The following is a 22,249-nucleotide window of genomic DNA, read 5'->3' on the forward strand; positions in this document are numbered from 1 at the left end:
CTAAATGTGATCATGATGTCAGAATACCAGAATTTCCTGAGAATAGTGTTTATAAATAAAAAAACATGGTATTAATATGATTTTATTATAACTACATTTCTGAACATCTTATCTTCCATTATGACAGTGAATACAATAAATTATTGCTCTTAGTTGAAGGTTTCAAAATTCAATCATAGACTATATTTTGCAAGATAAACTACAAGACTGGCATGGCATCTTAGAGAAGAAAATGTTCCAGATTTCAATCTCCAAATCAAAGGAGTAACATTTGTTACAATAGAACAATACTTAGATGCTTCTGTTTTTGAACTTACAGGGTTTTAACCACCAAATGTAAACATATTTAACATACATGTTTGCATGACATATGTGCTACTATTATAGAGCAGTAAAAATAAAATCCAATTACATTTTCAGTACTGCATGTTTTTATACCTGGCCCATTTCATGGATTTATATTAAGTGCACAATCTCTTAGGATCTCTGCTAATTCCCTCCTCCTGCATTACTACAGTCAGGCAGAGATACTAAGTTTGATCTTTGCATTTTGCAACAAGGGGAAGCGCAATGGCACCCACCAGGCGGGTCACTCACTGATTAAGGGCTGAGTAATTCACTCTGAAGAACCACCTCACCCAAAGAGAGGAGTACCTCTTTAAACCTTAAGCTACTTTAGAATCAGCATAAATATTATAGAAATATACAGCTGAGATCATTCAAGTATATAAAAATGTGAATTAACATATTACAAAATAAGTCTATTTCCAATGACTATTTCCTCAGCAAGTGTTGATATGAATATACTGCTTTCCCACAACCAACATAACAAAATAAACATGTAGGTTTTTGTCCACAGGCACTCTCTCAAAATACCAATAGGATTTAAAAAAGGAAGGAAGGAAGGAAGGAAGGAAGGAAGGAAGGAAGGAAGGAAGGAAGGAAATGTGGTGAATAGAGCAATAAAGAAAACTTCCTCAGAAAGGATGCAAAAATAATTAGGTGTTTCATTGAACAGATCTTCAGGATGAACATTCATTAAGTTGGGTATTTATCAAGGCTGAAAATAAGAACAGATAAGCTAATCTATATTTTTTAAACTACACTGCAAAAGCAAATCAGCTTTTAACAAAATAAAAATTAGAATAAAATTAAGATATACATTTCAAAACAACAAAAGAAGCTGAATAGAGAAAATGATCACATCAGTCATACCAACAGTAATCTCTATGTGGAAAAAAGTATCTTCCTGACAGTAAGATCTTGTTTTCTCAAAAATTTGTTGAAAACTGTAAGGTTACCACTCAGATGGGTTTCAAGTCTACCTTCTCCTCTGGATGAACACCTGAGTACTAAGTTCCCTCTTTTGTAAGCACAGCATCAGTAATATATTAATACAAAATCACTGTCAAACCATGCAGCATATTTAAAAGCGTGTTCTTAATACTAAAACACTCAATGTTAGTCTTTTTTTCCTTAATGGATAATAATATTTAATTCAAGTATAATCCAAATTGGTATGGATTTTAGTCAGAAAGAAATGTAAGACCAAAAAATGTAAAACTCTAACTACTAATAAAGTCTCAAGTTGTCCCAAAGTGGGGCTGCAGAAAAACAAACAAAACCATATTTGTGTATCTGTAGCTCGAAGGGTTCATTTGTATTTTTAACAAAAACCAGAATTATATCTGCTTCTTCATACACACTTGACTAAGAAAAGTGACTGAGGTAACCGAAATGACTTTATGAAGTTTAAAAAAAAAAAAAGTCACATTTTTGTGGAATATAGCTGCCTAGAGAACTTTACACACACACTGTGAGTCTCACTCCAAAGGGAAATCAAAGGAGGAAAAAAAAAACTTGAGAAAACAGATACATATATAAGAGATACGAATATTCTCTTTGTTCTGCATATATTTCAGATATATTAATGTAATTATGATAACTGCAACAAAAGCCTACCTGAAATAATTTTTCCTCTTGGCCCATGCCATTGGAATGATGGATCTATCATTTCCGAATTTCGCAGTCGTGGCGTTACACATAACACATGTGGACTCTTTTGATGAAGCATAACATATACTTTCACTGAAAATACAATATTAAAATGTTCCAATAATATTTTATATTCTTTCATGCTCTTTAATGCCTCACATTTTTGTAGTTCGGGCTGCATGTTTCATAACTTTTCTTTGGGTTATTGCAATTACTTGATGAAAACTAAATTTCTTTGCAATCCATGTAATAACTAACACTCAAAAATATATACATGTATTTTATTTGGGGGTGGGTGTGTGTGTGTGTGTGTCTCAATCTGAAAATAATGCACTGGTCTTGAAGAGTTCACTATACTAACTTATTCTCAGAACATTATTTTAATTACAAAGAATTAAGACAATTATAAATTACTGAGACTTTATCTTAGTTTTTCAACGATACCAAACCCAAAAGGAGTCAATAAAATTGTTTAGAGAAATAATAGATTATTCACAATGATGTGACACAAAGTATAGAACTTAAAAATTATGTAATTAAAAAGTCAGTAAATACATGCTATGATTTTAATTATTAAGCATTTTTCCCACTTTGCTTTATTTTTTTGAACATTTATTTATTTATTTGTGAGAGAGAGCATGAAGTCAGGGGAGGGACAGAGGGAGAGGTAGAAGCAGACACCCTGCTGAGCAGGGAGCCCCTGATGGGGCCTGATCCCAGAGTCCTGGGATCATGACCTAAGCCAAAGGCAGACACCTTCTGAGCCACCCAGGTAGCCCCCCCTCCCACTTTGCTTCAAAATTTAAAGAATACTGATCATTAAACAAGCAAAAATAGTATTCTTTAGGAGATACAAAAGGAATGCAGTAAAGATTCAATGATCTTGAATTTACTGATAAGTAAGCCTTCAGAAAAGGTTCTGGTAACTCCTCAGTAATTGCTTGCTGATCCCTCACTGATTCACCAAATACAGAGAATTTTTGTGATCCAGTAAAATAAAAATTGTACTTGAAAATCGAAATTTTTCTGAAGTTTAAAGAGACTGTCTCTCAAGTTTCACCATATAGCTTGCCGTTTACTGAATGTAGCTTTTAGACAGATACTCTTTCATAGGTTAAGAAAGTCCCCCTGTATTCTTGGTTATTTGTTTTTATCATTAACGGGTATTGAATTTTAACAAATTTTTTTCCTATACTGAATGAGGTGATCATTTTTTTTTCTTGAATATTTTAATGGAATGTTTGATAATAGTACTGCTTTTCTAGAACTGCTTTCCTGGAATAATTCTAACTGATCATGCTCTTTTATTTAAATACTGCTAAATTCAGGGGGTGCCTGGGTGGCTCAGTCAGTTAAGTGGTCTCAGCTCAGATCATGATCTCATGGGTCATGAGATCAAGCCCCACATGGGGCTTCCACTCAGCGGGGAGTCTGCTTGAGATTCTCTCCCTCTGCCTTTCCCCTCTCAGATGCACTCTCTCCCCCTCTGTTTCTCAAATAAATAAATCTTTTTTAAAAAATAAACAAATAGGGAGACGAACCATGAGAGACGATGGACTCTGAAAAACAAACTGAGGGTTCTAGAGGGGAGGGGGGTGGGGGGATGGGTTAGCCTGGTGATGGGTATTAAAGAGGGCACGTTCTACGTGGAGCACTGGGTGTTATGCACAAACAATGAATCATGGAACACTACATCAAAAACTAATGATGTAATATATGGTGATTAACATAACAATAACAAATTTAAAAAAATAAAAAATAAACAAATAAATAAATACAGTTGGATGCAATTTGCAAACATTATTCCTGGGATAGTTGTACCTATATTCAGAAATACAATTGTGTATAATTTTTATACCATCTTTGTCCTTTTCCAATTTCAGTATCAAAGTTATTTAGAATTTAGTATTATTAAGGAAGGTATCTAAAGTTGTAATAGCCACATAAAATGAACTGGGCAGATTTTCTTCTATAAATTTTCTCTGAAAGAATAAGGAAAGCGTTCTTTGTCCTTGGAAAACCGTTTAGCCTGGTACCTTTTTTTTTTTTAGCAATGGGGAAAAAGGTGGAAAACAAATTTTTGATTATCGATCAGGAAAATGTAATTCTTAGTCTAACAAGTAACTTATGTCTGCTTTAGAAATTCATATTTTATTACAGTTGTTCATTTAAAGCTTATTAGCATAAAATTATTCGAAGTATTAAGTTGTAATTTATAAAGTTCAGCATACTTTTATTTGTGCTTCCGTTACTCATGAAACATTTGTCAAAAGCTCATCTACCAACCAGTCCAAAGACAGCTTTTGGTTCCATTAAACCTACTGTTCTCTGATCTCTTTCATTAATTCCTCCTTTTATTTCTTTCCTACTCGCTTCAGTTAATTTCCACTTCTCTTTTCTAACTTCTTGGATACGTGTTTGTTTTATACAGTTGTCACTACTCAGCCTGACTTACTGGCTCTTCTGGCATGATCTGTCTTTTGCCTATCCCCTTACACCTCTTCTGACACTATTTGCCCTCGGAATGCCAAACTACTCAGACTGCTCTAAGGAGCACACTGAACCATTCTCCCATGGTTTTACTCAGGGAGGTATCTAAATGCCTTCTCATCTGTGGAAACTCAGCACAGGTATATCCTTCCTGCTCTGCCCTTCCTCTAGCCTCCACTAACCTCTGCACATATTTAAATCAAAGAAAATATAACTGAACCCAGAAGTTTCCTAATACAAGATCAACATACAGAAGTAAATAATGCCCCTGTACATCAATAATAATGCATTAAATCATGTAATAAAAAAGAAGATAACATTTAGGAGACAATAAACAGAAGTTAATTGATAATCAAACAAGGCCACTGTGGGGAATATGCTCAAACTCCAGCAAAAGATATACACAGTTAGACCACAATGCCATAATCATGGGAGTGTACACTATAATTTTTAAAAAATGCAATTTATCCTCATGTTGATGTATACAATTAATACAGTTAAAAGTAAACTCCCAGAACAGTCTTTTTTTTTTTTTTTTTGTAGTTCATGTTTATTTATTTATTTATTTTTAGTGACGTATACTCGATAACGTCACATCAGTTTCAGGTGCACAACATAGTGATCTGACCAGTCTCTACGCTACGCGGTGCTCAGCACAAGTGTAGCTCCCATCCATCACCATCCAGTGCTGGTACAATACCACCAAATATATTCCCTGTGCTGTGCCTTTCATCCCCATGAATAATTCATCCCATAACTGGAAGCCCGTATCTACTACTCCCCTTCACCCATTTTGCTCATTCCCCCCACTGTCCTCCCCTTTGGCACCTATCAGTTTGTTCTCTGTATTTACCATGGGTCTATTTTATAATTTAGGCTTAAAGGTTGTAGTTTGAAAACAAAAGCTGTGATATCAGTGAAAATGGCAGAGTAAGGAACTCTAAAAATTATCTCCCTCATAAAGGTAATGCAAAAACTGGCGGAAATGGTCAAGATCAACATTTTCAGAACTCTGGAAATTAATCAAAGACTTGCAGCAACCCGTGAAAAACTTACGCAAGAAAAACAACTGAATCTTGGCATGATGGGCTGAATTACGCCTCTCCCCAAATGCATCTATTTGAGCCCTAATCCCCATACCTCAGAATGTGAACATATTTGGACACAGAGTCTTTACAAAAGTACTCAACTTAAGATGAGTAATTAGGGTGAGCCCAAATCCAATGACTGGCGTCTTATGAAAGGGGAAAATCTGGACACATACAAATACAGAGGGTGCGTGATGTGAAGAAACATAGGATGACGATGGCCACCCATGAGCCAAGGAAGGAGAACTGGAACAGACCCTTCTTCCCTCACAGCCCTCAGGCAGAATCAACCCTGCCTCCGTGATTGAACTTCTGGCCTCCAGAATTGGGAGACAATAAATTTTGTTGTTTAACCCACTCAGTCTCTGGTAATTTGTTACAAGGGCCTGGTGGGCTCTAGCACTGTTAAGTTTCCCCACTCCCATCTCCCTCTTCCCCCCTCCCCCAGTCTGCCTTAGCTCTGATAACCACCATGCCAATCAATGTAAGAACCAGCAGGCTGGCAGCCACTAGAGGGGCAGACAGGGTTGGAGGGACTTCAATGCCTCCTTCCCAGAGAACTGTCATTATTTGACTTCTCTGGCCCTTTCCAAGAAGATACCACTCACAAGGCTCTCTTCACTTGATCTAACTCAGAGCACAACCACTGTACAAAACCTTTTCCCAAAGATTATTTTTCAAAAACAATTAGAGGCTTTCATTTAACTTTGTAAATGCCGATGCAGCAGGTAACACTTGGGATAAACAGGCTAAACAAAACGCTGAAGAGGAAAAGCTGGGAACACAAGTCCATAGGAGATTTGAAAAGTTCTAACACATTCCTGGGAAAATAGAAGGCCACGTGCATGCATAGGGTGGGGCACATGCCCAAGACTGAGCTCGCTTAGTCAAGACAGAACTTAAGTTCTTACCTCTGGCTGACACTGATGCTCTGCAGAGCAGACAGTGAAGGATAAAGTCATCAACTGCCTAGCTAAATGTTTAGAGTGTACCACAACAAGCACACAAAGACCCTCAGCAGAGACTAGGAGACTAGTTTCAGGTGGCCAAAAAACTCTCCACCCAATAATCAGCCTAGGCTAACTGAGCAGTGACTTCAGTGGCTGCATATGACAAACGATACAGGAATTAAAGAATTAGTTCAGAAAAATCATTAAACGTACCAACAGCAACAGACACTAACAACATTCATACCTGATTTCCAGAATTGCTACATTAAATTACTTTAAAAGTCCAGTTTTCAACCAAAAATAGGAAACATGCAAAAAAATCAAGAAAGTATTGTCATAGGTAGGAAAAAAAGAAAGCAACCAATAGAAATTGCCCCTGAGGAAGCCCAAATTTTGGACTTACTGAACAAATACTTTAAATCAGTTATTTTATTTTTTCAATTTGAATTCAATTAGCCAACACGTAGTACATCGTATGTCTCAGATGCAGTATTCAATAATTTATCAGTTGCATATAACACCCAATGCTCATCACATCACATGCCCTCCTTAATGCCCATCACCCAGTTACCCCATCCCCCCACCCACCTCCCCTCCAGCAACTGTTTGTTTCTTAGAGTTAAGAGTCTCTCATGGTTTTTCTCCCTCTCTGATGACTTCCCCTTCAGTTTTCCCCTCTTAACCTACGATCCTCTACACTGTTTATGTTCCACGTGAGTGAAACCATATAATTGTCTTTCTCTGATTTAACTTAGCCTAATCCCCTCCAGTCCCATCCATGTCGATGCAAATGGTAGGTATTCATCCTTTCTGAAGGCTGAGTAATATTCCATTGTATATATGAACCACACCTTCTTTATCCATTCGTCTGTTGAAGGGCATCTCGGCTCCTTCCACAGTTTGGCTATTGTGGACATTGCAGCTATGAACACTGGGGGGGTGCAGGTGCCCCTTCTTTTCACTACATCTGTATCTTTGGGGTAATACCCAGTAGTGCAATTGCTGGGTCATAGGGTAGCTCTATTTTTAACATCTTGAGGAACCGCCAGACTGTTTTCCAGAGTGGCTGTACCAGTTTGCATTCCCACCAACAGTGTAAGAGGGTTCTCCTTTCTCTGCATCCTCGTCAACATTTGTTTCTTGTCTTGTTAATGTTAGCCGTTCTGACCAGTGTAAGGTGGTATATCATTGTGGTTTTAATTTGTATTTCCCTGATGCCAAGTGATGTGGAGCATTTTTTCATGTGTCTGGTGGCCATTTGTATGTCTTTGGAGAAATGTCTGTTCATATCTTCTGCCCATTTCTTGACTGGATTATTTGTTTTTGGGGTGTTGAGTTTAATAAGTTTTTTATAGATACCATCGACATTTTTCACAGAGCTGGAACAAATAATCCTAAAATTTGTATGGAACCAGAAAAGACCCCAAATAGCCAGAAGAAGGTTGAAAAAGAAAACTAAATCAGTTATTTTAAATACGATCAAGAACATTATGTCTAAAGTACTAAAAAAAAAAAAAAGTATGAAAATAATTTCTCTCCAAAGAATATCAATAAAGAGAAGTTAAAAAAAAAAAACCCAAAAGAAATTCTGCATTAAAAAGTACAATAACTGAATTGAAAAACTCACTATAAGAATCAAAAGCAGACCTGAGCAGGCAGAAAAAAGAATCGGCAAACCTCAAGATAGATCAATTTGGGATTACCCAGTCTAAGAAAGAGGAAAAAAGAAAAATAAATGAACAGTACCCAAAGACCTGTGGGAAACCATCAAGCACGCCACTGTATACATGATACGAGTTACGTGGAAGAGTGGAAAGTATAAGAGCACAAAGAATATTAATATTTGAAGAAATAATGATAAAACTTCCCCAAACTGATGAAAAGCATCAATCTACACATCAAATAAGCTCAATGAACTCAAACTAGGAGAGATTCAAGAGATCCACACCTAGACACATCATAATCATCTGTTCAAGTCCAAAAAGACAGACTCTTGAAAGCAGCAAGAGAAGCAACTTGTTAATACACACGATCCAATTTTCAAATTAGTAGCTTATTTCTCATCAGAATCCATAATGAAAAACAAAGTCTGAATAGACCTAAAGCAAGTAAAGTGACTGAAGTAATAATTAAAAATCTTCCTACAAAGAAAAGCCCAGCACCAGGTGAATTCGCTGGTGAATTTCACCCAAGTAAAGTCGAATTAACAACACTTCACAAACTCTTAAAAAAAAAACAAGAGGAGGGAACATGTCCCAACTTGTTCTATGAAGCCACTATTACCCTAAAACCAAAATCAGACAAAGACAACACAAGAAAACTACAGAACAATTTCCTTTATGAATACAGAGCTAAAAATCCTCAGAATAGTAGCAGCCAATCCTGCAGCATGAAAAAGAATCAGGCATCATAATCAACCAAGATTGCACGACTTGTTCAAAATACAAAAATCAATCAATATAATACCAAATTATATCAATAGAACAAAGGACAGAAAACACAATCATCTCAATGTATGCAGAAAAAGGATCTGACAAAATCCAACACCTTTTCACAATAAAAGCACTCAACAAACTAGGAACAGAAGGGACTTTGTCAATCTGATAAAATTCACCTACAAAAACTCAAAAACTAATGACGTAATGTATGGTGATTAACGTAATAATAAAAAAATAACTATCTCCATTGTACTATGAAAAAAAATAAATAAAAAAATCCTGAAAAAACAAACAAACAAACAAACTCACAGCAAAGGTCTTATTTAAGAGCGAAAGACTGAAACCTTTCCTCCCCTGTAAGATCAGAAATAAGACTTAGCATGTGTGATGATACTGTTATCATCGGTACTGAACTGAAGGTCCTAGCTAGGGCAACCGGCAAGAAAAAAAAACAAAAGGCATCCAGACTGGAAAGGGAAAAATAAAACTATCTCTATTTGCAGATGACATGATCTTATATCTAGAGAATCCTAAGAAATAACTCCCCTACCAACTAAAAAAAAAAAAAAAAAAAAAATAGAGCTAATAAATGATTCAGGAAGGTGACAGAATACAACAACAATGTGAAAAATTCAATTGTTTTTCTATATAATAGAAATGAAAAATCCAAAACCTAAATAAAACCGTTCCATTTACAACAGCATCAAAAAGAACAAAATATTTAGGAATAAATTTAACAAAAGTGGTGCAAAACTTGTACATTGAAAGCTATAAAACATCACTGAGGGGAATTAAAGAAGATCTAAGTAGATGGAAAGATACTCCAAGTTCATGAATTGGAAAAGTTAATATGGTTAAGTTGGTACTACTCCCAAAACTGATCTACACTTCAATGCAATCCCTACTAAAATCCCAGTGGGCTTTTCTGCAGAAATGCACAACCTGATTCTAGCATTAATATGGAGTTGCAAGTGACCCAGCATAGAGCCAAAACAATCTTGAGAAAGACTGAATTTGAAGGACTCATATTTAATGATTTCTAAACTTACTTTAAAGCAACAGAAATCAAGACGGTGTGGTACTAGCATAAGCATAGATATAGAGATCAATGAAATAGAATTTAGAGTCCAGAAAAAAGCCCAAACATCTATGGCAAACTGCTTCTCGACAGGGCACCAAGAAAATTCAACAGGGAAAGAAAATATCCTGAACAAAATGATGCTGGAACAACTGAATATTCACATGCAGAAGAATGAGGTTTGACCTTGATCTTGTAAATTAATCCAAAATGGATCAAAGACCTAAACATAAGAGCTAAAACCATTAAATTCTTATAAAAAATACAGGAATAAAACTTTATGACTGCTGAATAGGCAATTGTTTCTGAGATACAACACCTAACACACCAGTCCCAAAGAACAAAATAGAAATTAGACTTTATCAGTTTAAAATGTGTGCTTTAAAGGACACTATCAAAAAAGTGAAAACACCTTTATTCATTTGTTTGGTTTCTTAAATTTCGCAGTGAAATCATACGGTGTTTGTCTTTCTCTGACTTATTTCACTTAGCATAATACACTCTAGCTCCATCCGTGTCGTTGCACATGGCAAGACTTCATTCTTCTTTTATGGCTGAGTAATATTCCATTGTATATATATATACCACATCTTCTTAATCCTTTCATCAAAAATGGGCATTTGGGCTGTTTACAAATGAACAAAGGAAAAAAAAAATAAGGGAGACAAAACAAGAAACAGACTCTTGACTCTAGAGAACAAACAGATGGTTACCAGAGGGGAGGGGGGTGGAGGGACGGGAGAAATAGATGAAGGGGATTAGAGCACACTTACCATGTGTGATGAGCACGAGGTAAGGTACAGAATTGTTGAATCACTGTATCATACACCTGAGACTAATATAACACTTCATGTTAACTATGCTAGAATTAAAATTTAAAAATTAAAAAAAAATTTTTTTCAAGTGAAAACACAATCCACAGAATTGGAGAAAATATTTGTAAATCAAATACCTAGTAAGGGTTTGGTATCCAGATGTATTAAAAATAACTTCCAATAATAATAAAACCCTCAATTAAAAAATGGGTAAAAGACTTGAACAGACATTTCTGCACAGAAGATACCCAAACGTCCATTAAACACATAAAAAGATCTTAAAAACATCATTAGACATTAGGGAAATGCAAATCAAAACCACCTGAAAATCCACTTCACACACACTAGGATGGCTATGATCAAAAAAAGATAAACAGTAACAAATGTTGGCAAGGATGCTGTAGAATTTTAATCCTCATACGCCACTGGTGTAAAAGTAAAATGATAAAGGCTCTTGAAAAAATAGTTTGGCAGTTCCTCAAAATGTTAAACCTAGAGTTACCCTATGTTCTGAAGTATATATTCAGGAGAACTGAAAACAGGTTCACACACAAACTTCTTCAGGAATGCTGGTGACAGCGTTGTTCATATAGCCAAAAAGTGTAAACTGCCCCCAAATCCGTCAATTGATGGATGCATAAAAAGGGGTATATCCATACAATGGATAATTATTCAGCCATCAAATGGAATTATGTGCCGATACACTCTATGACATGAATAAACCCAAAAACACTATACTAAGTGAAAGAAGCCAAATGCAAAGCACCACATCGTGTATGATTCCACTTACATAAACTATCCAGAACAGGGACATTAACAGGGAGAGAAAGTGTATTAGTGGTTTCCAGGGGCTGGAGAGTGACTGCTTACTGGGTATGATGTTTCTTTTTGGAGCTATCAAAATGCTGTGGGGTATTACACAGTGATCGTTGCAAAACCTTGTCAGTGTACGAAAAACTACTGGGATGTTCACTTCAGAGGAGGAATTCTAAGCATGCAAATTTACCCCAGGAAACAAAACAAAACAAAACCCCACCAAAAGAGTTTTAGTTGCTATGCCTCTCATATGAGTACAGCAAAAGCTTATGAATCCAAAACCCTTTTAATATAGATCTCATCTGAAAAAAATTTTAGCATATTTGAACTGCATATGATTAACATTATGGCTAATAATTACATAATAACAAGCAGAAACACTATAGACAACTTTAACTAGACAGCTTCTAGAAATACTTATTTTCACACACTTAGGCAGTTATAGCAAACAGAATCGGAGCTGGATGAATCCAACCCTATGGAAATAACTCTAACCCATCTCCACAGCAGGAAAAGGGCCTCAGGAGACTAGGATGTCTGGGGAACATCAGCCTTCTGGAGAAGACTCACAAAATTTAAACAAACGTTAAATACTTTCTTTAAAGTCCTGAACATCTATTTACTAATACCTGGAAAATTTGATGATCCCACTATTTTCACCGTATCTTGGGTCAAGTGAAAACTTCTTGGTAATCGAATCAAATATCCAACTATCAAAAACAAAAAGAAATGATGAGCGATCTGCCTCATGACAAATTCCAAGATATTCAAATAGTTGAGCGTCACAGCGCATCTGATCCCGGTTGAAGGAGGAGCAGTGAGTCAATCTCTTCCAGCACCTGGCCCCTCCCCTCTGACTCCACTCTCCCCTTAGGCGCCAGTGAAATTAACCTACTCACTGCTTCCCCTACCGCGCCTCATCTCAGGACTTTTCCTACGACCTCTTAGAAGATCTTTTTCAAAATCCGAACCCCCCACGCGTCAAGACCCAAATCTCAAGTCCCTCTTCCTGCAAACCTCGTCTGTCCCTATCACTTCTCATAGTCCCTTACTTCCATCATCAGCACCTCCTTCCTGAGTCTACATCGTACTGTGTCATAGTTCTTTATGCACATACATAATTTTTCGTTAGATTATAAGCTGTACTGATAGCAGGATCCATTGACAGGAGGATCCATGTTTATGTCAACTTACCAAGAATCAGTACCAAGCATCCCGCACCTAAGACAAACTAAATAATAATAGTTAAATACGATATATTCTGAGATTCTTCAGTCACTGTTGAACGAGCAAACGGACCGAAGAGCGTACACAGACCAAGCAGTAGGAGCAGTACAAAAAACAACAGAATACGGCATCCACCCAAAAAACATTTAACAGAGTGGGAGGGGGGTGTATTCAAAGTCACAAGACAACTTACTGGCCTTAGGAAAGCCACCTTCGACTCCAGCACCTCCGCCTCTCTCATCTGTACAATGAGACTGCACTTCGGATTTACAGCGTTACTGTAGGGACCGAACGGAAGGTGGTACAGATGCTACGTGACTACCATCTTTACTACCCGGCGCTTAAGAATTAAGGCACTGCCTATTTTAGGTCTTGCACCCTCCGGTCTCACGATCGGCTCCACAGGCAGCGCCCGCCACCCCGCCCCCGCCCGCCACCCTGCCCAGTACAGTAGCCTGGCCGAGGCCAAGCAGCCTCCCTCCCGCCGGCTCCTTAAGGCTGATCGGCGAGCCCCTCCTCCCAAGAGAACGAGTCCGGAGGCCCAGACGACGCGCTCAGCCCCCTTCGTCCCCTTCCTCATCCCAGGCCTTCCTCCACAATCCTTCCACGTCTACCTTCCTGGAGAAGCGCTCTCCTTTCTCGTCCTTTGCTCAGGTTTTAGGATTTCGACCAAATCTCTTTTTGAGTTTTTTTTATCCAACACCTTTATTTTTACAGTCTTTTGAGCACAAAATACTGCAGCCAAAACCTCCTCGGTTACACGACGGCGGCTGAAACCCTCCCTCCGGTGTGTCTTCGCGGCTACGTGAAACACGTTTGAAAGCAGGATGGAGGGGCGCCTGCCCTCGGCTCAGGCCGTGATCCCGCGGTCCTGGGGTCGGGCCCCGCCTCGGGCTCCCCGCTCCGCGAGGAGTCGGCTTCTCCCTCTCCCGCTCCCCCTGCTCCCGCGCCCTCTCTCGCTGTGTCTGTCAGGTAAATAAATAAAATCTTAAAAAAAAAAAAGAACACAGGATGGAACTTTTTGGGACACAAAGGAGGAAACAGACGACGGCAGAAAAACGTCTCAACCTGAGCATCCCGGTCCTCCCTGCATTTCAGAACTACGACCGACAGGGGGAGCTGCGGGAGCCAGGACGAGGGCGTGCGGGGCGGTCCACGCCGTCCGCGCCGCACGGACAGGGAGGCCCGGCCGTCCCGCGGGGGGCCGGCCCGGGGAGCTGGCTCACGGCCGGGCCAACGACGCCGCGCACGGAGGGCGCTCTCCAGTCACCCGGCGCCCCGCGCGAGCGCAGGGGCCTCCGCAGCGTTCATGCGAACACACCCCTCTCCGGCCGGTACCGGCGCTTCCCTTCGGTTCGGCGGGCGCACGTGACCCGGGGAGGCCAGCCCCGGGCGGGACGGGCGGCCCCGCGGAGCCCGTGGCGGCGGCGCCGACGCCTCACCTGACGGGGTCGCCCGCGCCACGAAGGCGGAAAGCAGGAGGACGACCGCGGCCCGGCTGAGCGGGGAGCCCGCGGCCGGGGCCCGCCGCCAGCCCCGCCGCCTCCGCCGGCCGAGGGCCGAGGCCTCCATCCACTCGCCGCCGCCGCCTGCCGACCGTCGGCGCAGAAGGCCGTTAGGCGGCGCGCGCCCACCTGCCGGCCGGAAGTCGGCGGGCGGCGGGCCGGAAGGAAGGCCGGAAGGCCGGGCCGCCACTTCCGTCGGGGCGGGGGCGGGGCGCGGCGGCCCGTCGCCTGGGCCGCGTCCGTCGACGCCGACTGAGGGCCGCCGCGCGCCGCCCTCCGTGCCATCCGTGAGCGGTCCTTCGGAGCCTGGGCGCCAGTCAGGGAGCCCTGCCGAAGGTTCTGGTGCGGGAGAAGAACCGCGGGCCCCGCAGCCCGCGCCCTTCCCCTTGCGCGCTCGTGGGCCGAGGGAGGCCGTTTCCGGAGCTGGCCGACCGAGCTTCCGCACGGGGGGCCAACCCCGAAGGGCGGGCGGCGGGAACCGCGTGCGCCCCGCCCCGCCCCGCCCCGCCCCGCCCTCGCGGGGGTCGCCGGGCCTCTGACGTCACTTGCCCGCACCTCGTGGAGGGATGGCACCGGAGGGGGCTCAGCGCACGCACGGCGGTGCGACTGGAAGGAGGCCGTGGGGGCCCCGGAGAGAAGCGTCGTGGGCGGGACGAGCCCGTCGACTTTCGTGCCTCGCTCGGCCTGGAAGATGGCCTCGTACGCCTAAGTTGGAAGAGTGCGTGGGGACAGCGGTCGGCGTTCACAGCCCGAACGCGTTGAGGGGGACCGTGCCCGCGGGCGCCGCCGCTGGGCTGTCCTTGCCGAGGCCGAGCGCCGACGCACGTCTCGTGCGCCTGAAGCAAAGGCACGGACGAGAGGAGTGACCCGGCGCTGGCTGTGCTGTGTGCGGGGCGAGGGCTGAAGCGCCCCGCCGCCGCTCGCGGTCGACAGCTGGCCCGCTGTCCGTGTTCTCGGACTCCTGGAGGGTGCATCTTGTCTGGCCACCATTTTAGCCGCAACTAAAAGAGAGTTCCTGGCGTACAGTGCGCACCCAAATCACCATAAATTAAAAAAGGAAGGAGGGAGGAAGGAAAGAAAGAGGAGAAGGAAATCAGGGCTCTTCCTGGACCAGGGCCGGGATCAGGATGTTCCTCGAGTTTTCTGGCTATTTTATGCGTATGTTAATTGTTCGGTAAACTGTATACAGTGCGGTTTATTCCACTGAGTCGATTTACATCTTTAGAGATGCTTACCTGTATAAGGTTCTGAATTAAACCTGTGCTCAAGGGGCGCCTGGGGGGCACAGGTGGTTAAGCCTCCGGCTCTGGGGTTCGGCTCAGGTCATGACCCCAGTGCGAGGGTCGGTGCCGGCGGGCACTGCGGGATTGGTGGGGTCGGCTTCAGATTCTCCCTCGGCCTCTGCCCCTTCTGTCTCTCTCGTCTCTCTCTAAAATAAATAAAATCTTTAAAAAATAAGCTTACGGTGCCCGAGCATGTGTTAGTATGATTTAGATCTAGCCAGCATTTTGGTCAAGACCTTGCAGGTTTCTTGAGCACCTCCAATACATCCGTCCATCCATATATATGTGTATGACTGAGTAGTGCCCGATCACCATGTCTAGGTATATACCCTGCTAAAGCTCCTCCTAATTTTTATAAACAGGTAAACCTGCAAAATACCAAATGGACTTTTGACTGTCATTGACTTGTGTTCTGCCATCAAGAATCTGCTTCAGTTCGTCAGTCCTTCCTACCTTCATCTCCTGTGTAAATTCCTAACGTTCAACCTGAGAGTAGGATGTTACATTGGAGATTTTAGTTCATTTATGCTGTGAATCTAAAGTTGGAAAGCCAGTTGCTGGAAATATGAAAGTAGGTTTCTCATTCATGTTTGCATGGGGGTTTTTTGTTTTTTTAGTTTTTTGTGTGTTTTTTTCGGGGGGCGGAGCGGTTTTGTTTTGTTTTACTCCAGAAGGGATGGTGTGATCCCCGTGCCCAAATTCCAATACTTGGAATTCCTGTGGTAGCAGTTTTCCTGCAAGTCCAAATTACCTCATTGAAATGAGCTTCTACATGACCAGTATAGAAATGGTATTCTTTATTTTTTCCTTACATGTGACCTCATCTCATACCATATTGTAGTTTTCTGAAATGAGTTCAAAAATCCCATTGGTCTTATTCTGTACATTGGTAGCCAAGAGGTAAGGTAATTTAGAGCATTTTAAAGATTAACCTGTACTTTGAATATTGATCACTTATTTCTCTTAGAAATTAACTGCACTGAATTAAGTGTGGTATAATACCTGTTCATTCTTTGCACTGCATTTAAATTTGCATTTATTTAGGTAATGAGTTTTGTAATTTATCATATCTTTATTTTAGTCAGATACATACTTTAAAAATATATTCTCACTTGACTAACTGCTTTACACTCTTTAGTGAATATCATTTACTTATAAAAAATCAACTTAGGGAAACGTTTAAAAATAAGTAACAAATGAACAGTGGGAAGGAAACTATCATGAAAATATTACTAACAAGACTATTTGTGTGTTTCCTGAGAATTAAATTATGACATATATAGTAAATGGTCCGATGTGTTAGAGTTCTAGCTGTTGCCAAGCAACGAGGACCCTTGTTTTGCTTTTTCTGTCCTGGTCCCTTACTGCCCTATTCTTCTTTTGGTAGAGAAAATATATTTACCTCAAAAAAAAAAAACAACAACAACAAACTATCAACATTTAGAAAACCAATTCAGTAACTTTATGTTAGATTAACCAATCCTCAGTTATTGGACATAGTAAGTTTTACAGTTAAATAGAAAGGAGTCGTCAGAGGCACTTAGTTTACAGTCATCCAAAATTCTAAAGAGAAAGGCCATGGATATGGATTCACAGTCCAAACCTGGAAAGATAAGTATCTCTGAAAGGGCCATCCTTGCAGGAAAAAAGGCTGTTGAAAATATAGATTACCCACACTACTATAATCTCTTAAGGAAAATGAACATGCCTTTTGTGAAAGGAGTTGAAGACAGACATAACTATGGCAGAATTGAAAAGAAAGGCAACCCTACTTTTCTTAAATTCCACCCTTACCCCCCTTCAGTCCTGCCAGACTACCATTTACACTACCCTTATCCCCCACCGTATGGGCGAGATTATCCATTATTTCCACTTCGGGATGATGTGCCCTTAGGTGATGCCTGTTCCGGGCTTTTGAGTCCCGGTGGCGATGCTGATTTAAAGCCTGGCTTTGGCAGAACCATACCAAGCCTGGTGGATTTCAGTGATGTGAAACCGCATCATCGAGTTCCCAGGCCAGACACAGGATTTCAAACAACACTGAAAAGGCAAAACATTTTATTAGAAGAACTAAAACAGGACAGGAGATGGAATTCCAGGGCAATACCAGACATTTCCATCAGAGCAAGACTTGGAGGTAAGTGAAAGGACATGGGCTTCATAATTTTTGAACCTTCAAGCAAGGGAGAAGAGGGTGGATGTCAGCCTGAGTATTTAGCAGTAAATTTCACATAAAATTATAAAGAGGTGAATAAGGAACTCTTATTTTTAAATTATAGATTGTAAGGAAAAACTAGTAAGAATGATTAGCCTTTTATAAACCTATTTGTAAAAAAAAAAAGTTTTTTAAAAAGTGCATTAATTAGGATAAGTGACCAACACAAAGTGTATATCGGATAATTTATTCTAGACATATGGATAACCTAATTTTTCCACAAGGGCATATATGTTTAGTTCTGATAATTGTGTAGCATCTTTCCATATCTGTCTGTCTCCCTTGAAAAGCCAAATCTGCTGGTGGTTATAAAGAGGTCAAAATGGGAAGGTACTTGAAAGTAGATTTGGGGGTCTGTTAGGAAGCAACCCTTCCATAGCCCTGGACACAGAATTGATGACCCCTTACTGAAAGCTATACCTTATGGTTTCTCTCTCTGAGAGCTCCCAGAGGGTGTCACAGGCCTGGTCCAGAAAGGGTGAGGAACACTTCCAAAGGAAAGCCACATGGCCTGTTTTTGTATGGAGGTGTTTCTGGCAAGCAGGAAGTACAAGGAGGTTAACATCTCTGAGCACGTGGAAAGGAAAAGACCACATGCTGTAGCAAGAGATGCTAAGCTTCGTCTATGCCAGAGGCTGCACCCCCCTCCACTGCTCTTTGGCATCTGGCCATAGACTAGAGGCCTGAGGAGACGGTATGTGAAGGAACAGTGACCCCACCATTTGTTGGAGCAGTGGGGTTTCATGGTCCCTGCCACTTCTCCATGGAGAGAGGCCATAGTCACGTGGGACCTGGAAGGGGGATAAGAGTAAAGGGAAAGGTAATAGAAATGAAGAACCCTTCTTCCCAGCCCCACCCTGCAGATACCCACTTTTGAACAGACAGAGCTATTTGGAGAGATACCAGCATATGATAGGAGTTATTCTTTTAATGTGCCCTTCAGCTGTGGACTTAGTACATAGGCTTCAGGAAATCCTTCAGTTTGGAATTTCCATATAAAGGATATGAATGAGGTTCAACAACCTATTTTAAATAAGTATTTTCTAATCTCTTGGAAATGCCATCTAGTGAAATACAGTATTACTGAAAGCTAATGTCATTCACATTGAACAATGGATGAGTTCAGGTCGGTCTTGCAGACACAGAACATCTTACTGATCCCAACTCTGCAGAAAAGAGCTTGAGCTCACTCTTTTGCTAATGTTTCAATGTAAACTAGTAGTCATTGTCAGGAATATGTCTTTAAAGGAATTGAAGTTGTTTTTTCTAGTAGTCCTAATTTAGACAAGTAGACCACTTTGCTTGTAAGCAGTAAACCCTAGCCTATGTAATTTTTAAGAACAATATTTTTGGTTTTTAAGTTTTTCTAAGATTGGACTCTCAAGACGTTATTACAACAAATTAGAGGCTGAAGAAATAATTAAAGCTAACGTACAATGAAAATAGGGTTAACAGACTGCACCAACAATTCAGAACCAAGCATAGAACTCACTACCTGGATCAGTACAACAGAATTTAGTACACTTTCTGGGCTTAAGTCTTGGTAGAAGGCTTACTTGCACTATGACCCAGGGCTCTTTATGCCTGTGTATCCATATTTGTAAATTTACGTACTAGTAATACTTCATAAGGTAAGTGAAGACTATAATTCACGTACAGAATGCACCAAAAAATGTTAGCTATTAGAAAGTCCAGAATTTTCAATTCCTTGGCAATAAGGGTACTTCTCTTATAAAACTGTTAAGGATTAAATGAATTAAGACATGTAAAGCACTTAACAAAATTCCTGGAACCTGGTTAAAGCATTCAATTAATAGTAGCTGTTAATATTAGCTATTATAGTTTCAAAGAGTAATACTGGCAGTCCATGGATTTGGTTCAATATAATTTGTCCTAGGTTTTCAATGATTTTGTAGATCTTGGAAATAATCATTAATTATAAATAATGAGTACTTTCGGTTTATAGCAAACCTAAATACACATAATTTCGAATACATTCTGAGAAGAATGTCTTTGTAAAATTAACTGTATCACACACGAACATGCTTTTCAGTGGGCTTTCACAAATACCAAAACGATATCACAAAAGATTATATTGCCAATTTCTTGCTTTATTCCAACTTTGTCTAGACAACTGGATTCAGTACTTCTTTGTTCCTAGTTGGCTTTCTTTCTCATATACTAATCAAGTCCTCTAAACTTATCCTAATTATATTCAAACCTTTCTTTGGTCTTATTGCCTCTCCTTACAGGAGATAACACATCTTCCTTATCACAGGAAAAACAGAGGTTGCCTATTATCACATCCTTGATTTTCCTGTATTCAAGCTTCCTAAGATCAATACTTATAACTCTTTGTGTATCTTCCTGCTTTTTTCTTTTTAGCTACTGTCTCAGCTCAAACTGCTAAAATAGAATACCATAGACTGGGTGGCTTAAGCAGCAGGCATTTATTTAGGTTGGGAGGTCCAAGATCAAGATACAGGCTAACTTGGTTCCTGGTGAGAGCCCTCTTTCTAGCTTGCAGAGGGCCCGCTTCTTGCTGTTTCCTCCCGGGGCAGAGAGAGAGAGAGAGACAGCTCTGGTCTCTCCTCCTCTTTTTATAAGGAAAGTAATCCTATCATGGAAGCCACACCCTCCACAACTTATCTGAACCTAACTCCCTCCTGAAGGCCCAACCTTCAAATACCATCACATTGGGGGTAAAAGTTTCAATATACAAATGGGGGGGGTACACAAACCTTTACTCCATAACAATCAACCATTTTTAAGTGTATGGTTCATTGGTATTAAGTGCAATCTTCACCACTGTTCATCTCCTTAACACTTTTCATCTAAAAAACAGAAACTGTACCGATTAAATACTAACTTCCTATCTCCTCCCCTTCTCCCTGGGCCCCTGGCAATCACCATTTTACTTTCTGTCTCAGAATTTGGCTACTCTGGAAACCTCATATAAGTGAAGTCATAAAGTATTGGTCTTTTGTGACTGGCTTATTTCATTTAGCATAATGTCCTCGTGAATTACAATGTTCATGTTGTAGCATGTATCAGAATTTCTTTTTAAGGCTGAATAATTTTCCTTTTCATGTATATGCCACGTTTTGTTTGTTTATCCATCGGTGGACACTTGGGTTGCTTCACCTTTTGGCTATTGTGAATAATACTGCTATGAACTTGGGGGTGTAAATCTCTTTAAGACCCAGCTTTCAGTTCTTTGGGATATGTACCCAAAAGTGGAATTGCTCAATTACATGGTAATTCCATGTTTAATGTTTTGAGAAACCACCATACTGTTTTCCATAGTGGCTACTCCATTTGAAATTGCCACCAACAATGCACAAATACAATTCCTTGCATTCAAGGAATAAACCTCACTTGGCCATGGTGTATAATACTTTCAATGTGCTGTTAAATTCTGTTTTTTAGCATTTTGAGGATTTTTGCATCAGTATTTATCAGGGATATTGATCTGTCGTTTTTTGTAGTGTCTTTGACTTTGGTATCAAGGTAATGTTGGCCTCAGAATGAGTTTGGGAGCCTCCCCTTCTCTTCAGTATTCTTGGAAGAGTTTGAGAAGGATTGGTATTAATTCTTTAAATGTTTTGTAGAAGTCACCAGTGAAGCCGTTTGGTCCTGAGCTTTTCTTTGTTGGGAAGTTTTTGATGACTGATTCTCCCTATTGGTTATAGATCTGTTCATATTTTCTGTTTCTAAATGATTCAGTCTTTATAGGTTGTGTGTTTCTAGGAATTTGTCTAGTTCATCTAGGTTATATAATTTGTTGGTGCACAGTTGTTCATAGTACATTCTTATCCTTTTTATTTCTGTAAATTTGTTAGTTTGCAACCTCAGGAGTTCTTTGGGTGAAATCCAAAACTGGCCCTCATACATGGAGGGCAGAGAGAGAACAAAGAAAGAGGCAGGTCACCCCAGATGGGTAGTGGCAGGTTTAATAAGAAAGAGAACTTACATACGAGGCTTGTCTCGGGTGGCTGCAAGACAAGTAGATCTCCACACCTGGCCTTCGGAATCCTAGAAGTCTGTATAAAGACCTTAACAGGGTTCAGTCATATTACCATCCAGATGGTCTCAACAACATCTTACTCTGGGCTACATTCTTGAAACAGCTCCTGCTGGGGGAATGGTGGGCAGAAGGTACATTTCTAGGACAGGGGAGTGGGTGAGAATCCTCCCATGCTAGAGTCCAGCCCCCAAGTAGTCACATCCTCTTGATGACCTCCTCCAACAAAAATTAGTTGTTCTGTCCCCTTTCTCATTAATGATTTTAGTTTATTTGAGTCTTCTTTCTTTTTTTTTTTTTCTGAGTCCATCTAGCTAAATGTTTG

At 40.6% G+C, this 22,249-nt stretch overlaps 2 protein-coding genes across 8 annotated transcripts in view; one reads left to right on the forward strand and one right to left on the reverse strand.

Annotated features, from left to right (window-relative positions):
• Window positions 1-14,549, reverse strand: part of ZPBP (zona pellucida binding protein) — a 105,696-nt gene extending 91,147 nt beyond the window's left edge. For 3 of the 7 annotated variants that reach the window (XR_015766719.1, XR_015766720.1, XM_088018330.1), the window contains exons 1-3: window positions 14,340-14,530; window positions 12,300-12,380; window positions 1,963-2,088 (exon numbers count right to left, since the gene is read on the reverse strand). Coding sequence is in view for 5 of the 7 variants with exons in the window: in XM_088018330.1 (XP_087874456.1) it covers window positions 1,963-2,088; window positions 12,300-12,380; window positions 14,340-14,469 (337 nt within the window). In the remaining 2 variants the exon portion in view is untranslated. Of the gene's footprint in view, window positions 1-1,962; window positions 2,089-12,299; window positions 12,381-14,339 lie in introns of all 7 variants that reach the window. The other 4 variants (XM_028108959.2, XM_028108961.2, XM_028108962.2 and 1 more) reach the window with 4 other exon arrangements.
• Window positions 14,550-17,263: 2,714 nt separating this feature from the next.
• SPMIP7 (sperm microtubule inner protein 7) overlaps window positions 17,264-22,249 on the forward strand; it is a 69,547-nt gene continuing 64,561 nt past the window's right edge. Inside the window, exon 1 of the mRNA XM_028108884.2 lies at window positions 17,264-17,822. Coding sequence (XP_027964685.2) covers window positions 17,264-17,822 — 559 coding nt within the window. The remainder of the gene's footprint in view (window positions 17,823-22,249) is intronic.

The sequence above is a fragment of the Eumetopias jubatus genome, unplaced genomic scaffold (genome assembly GCF_037043125.1).
Source record: "Eumetopias jubatus isolate StellerSeaLion01/CBP00866 unplaced genomic scaffold, mEumJub1_p1.0 scaffold_14, whole genome shotgun sequence".
Taxonomy (NCBI): domain Eukaryota; kingdom Metazoa; phylum Chordata; class Mammalia; order Carnivora; family Otariidae; genus Eumetopias; species Eumetopias jubatus.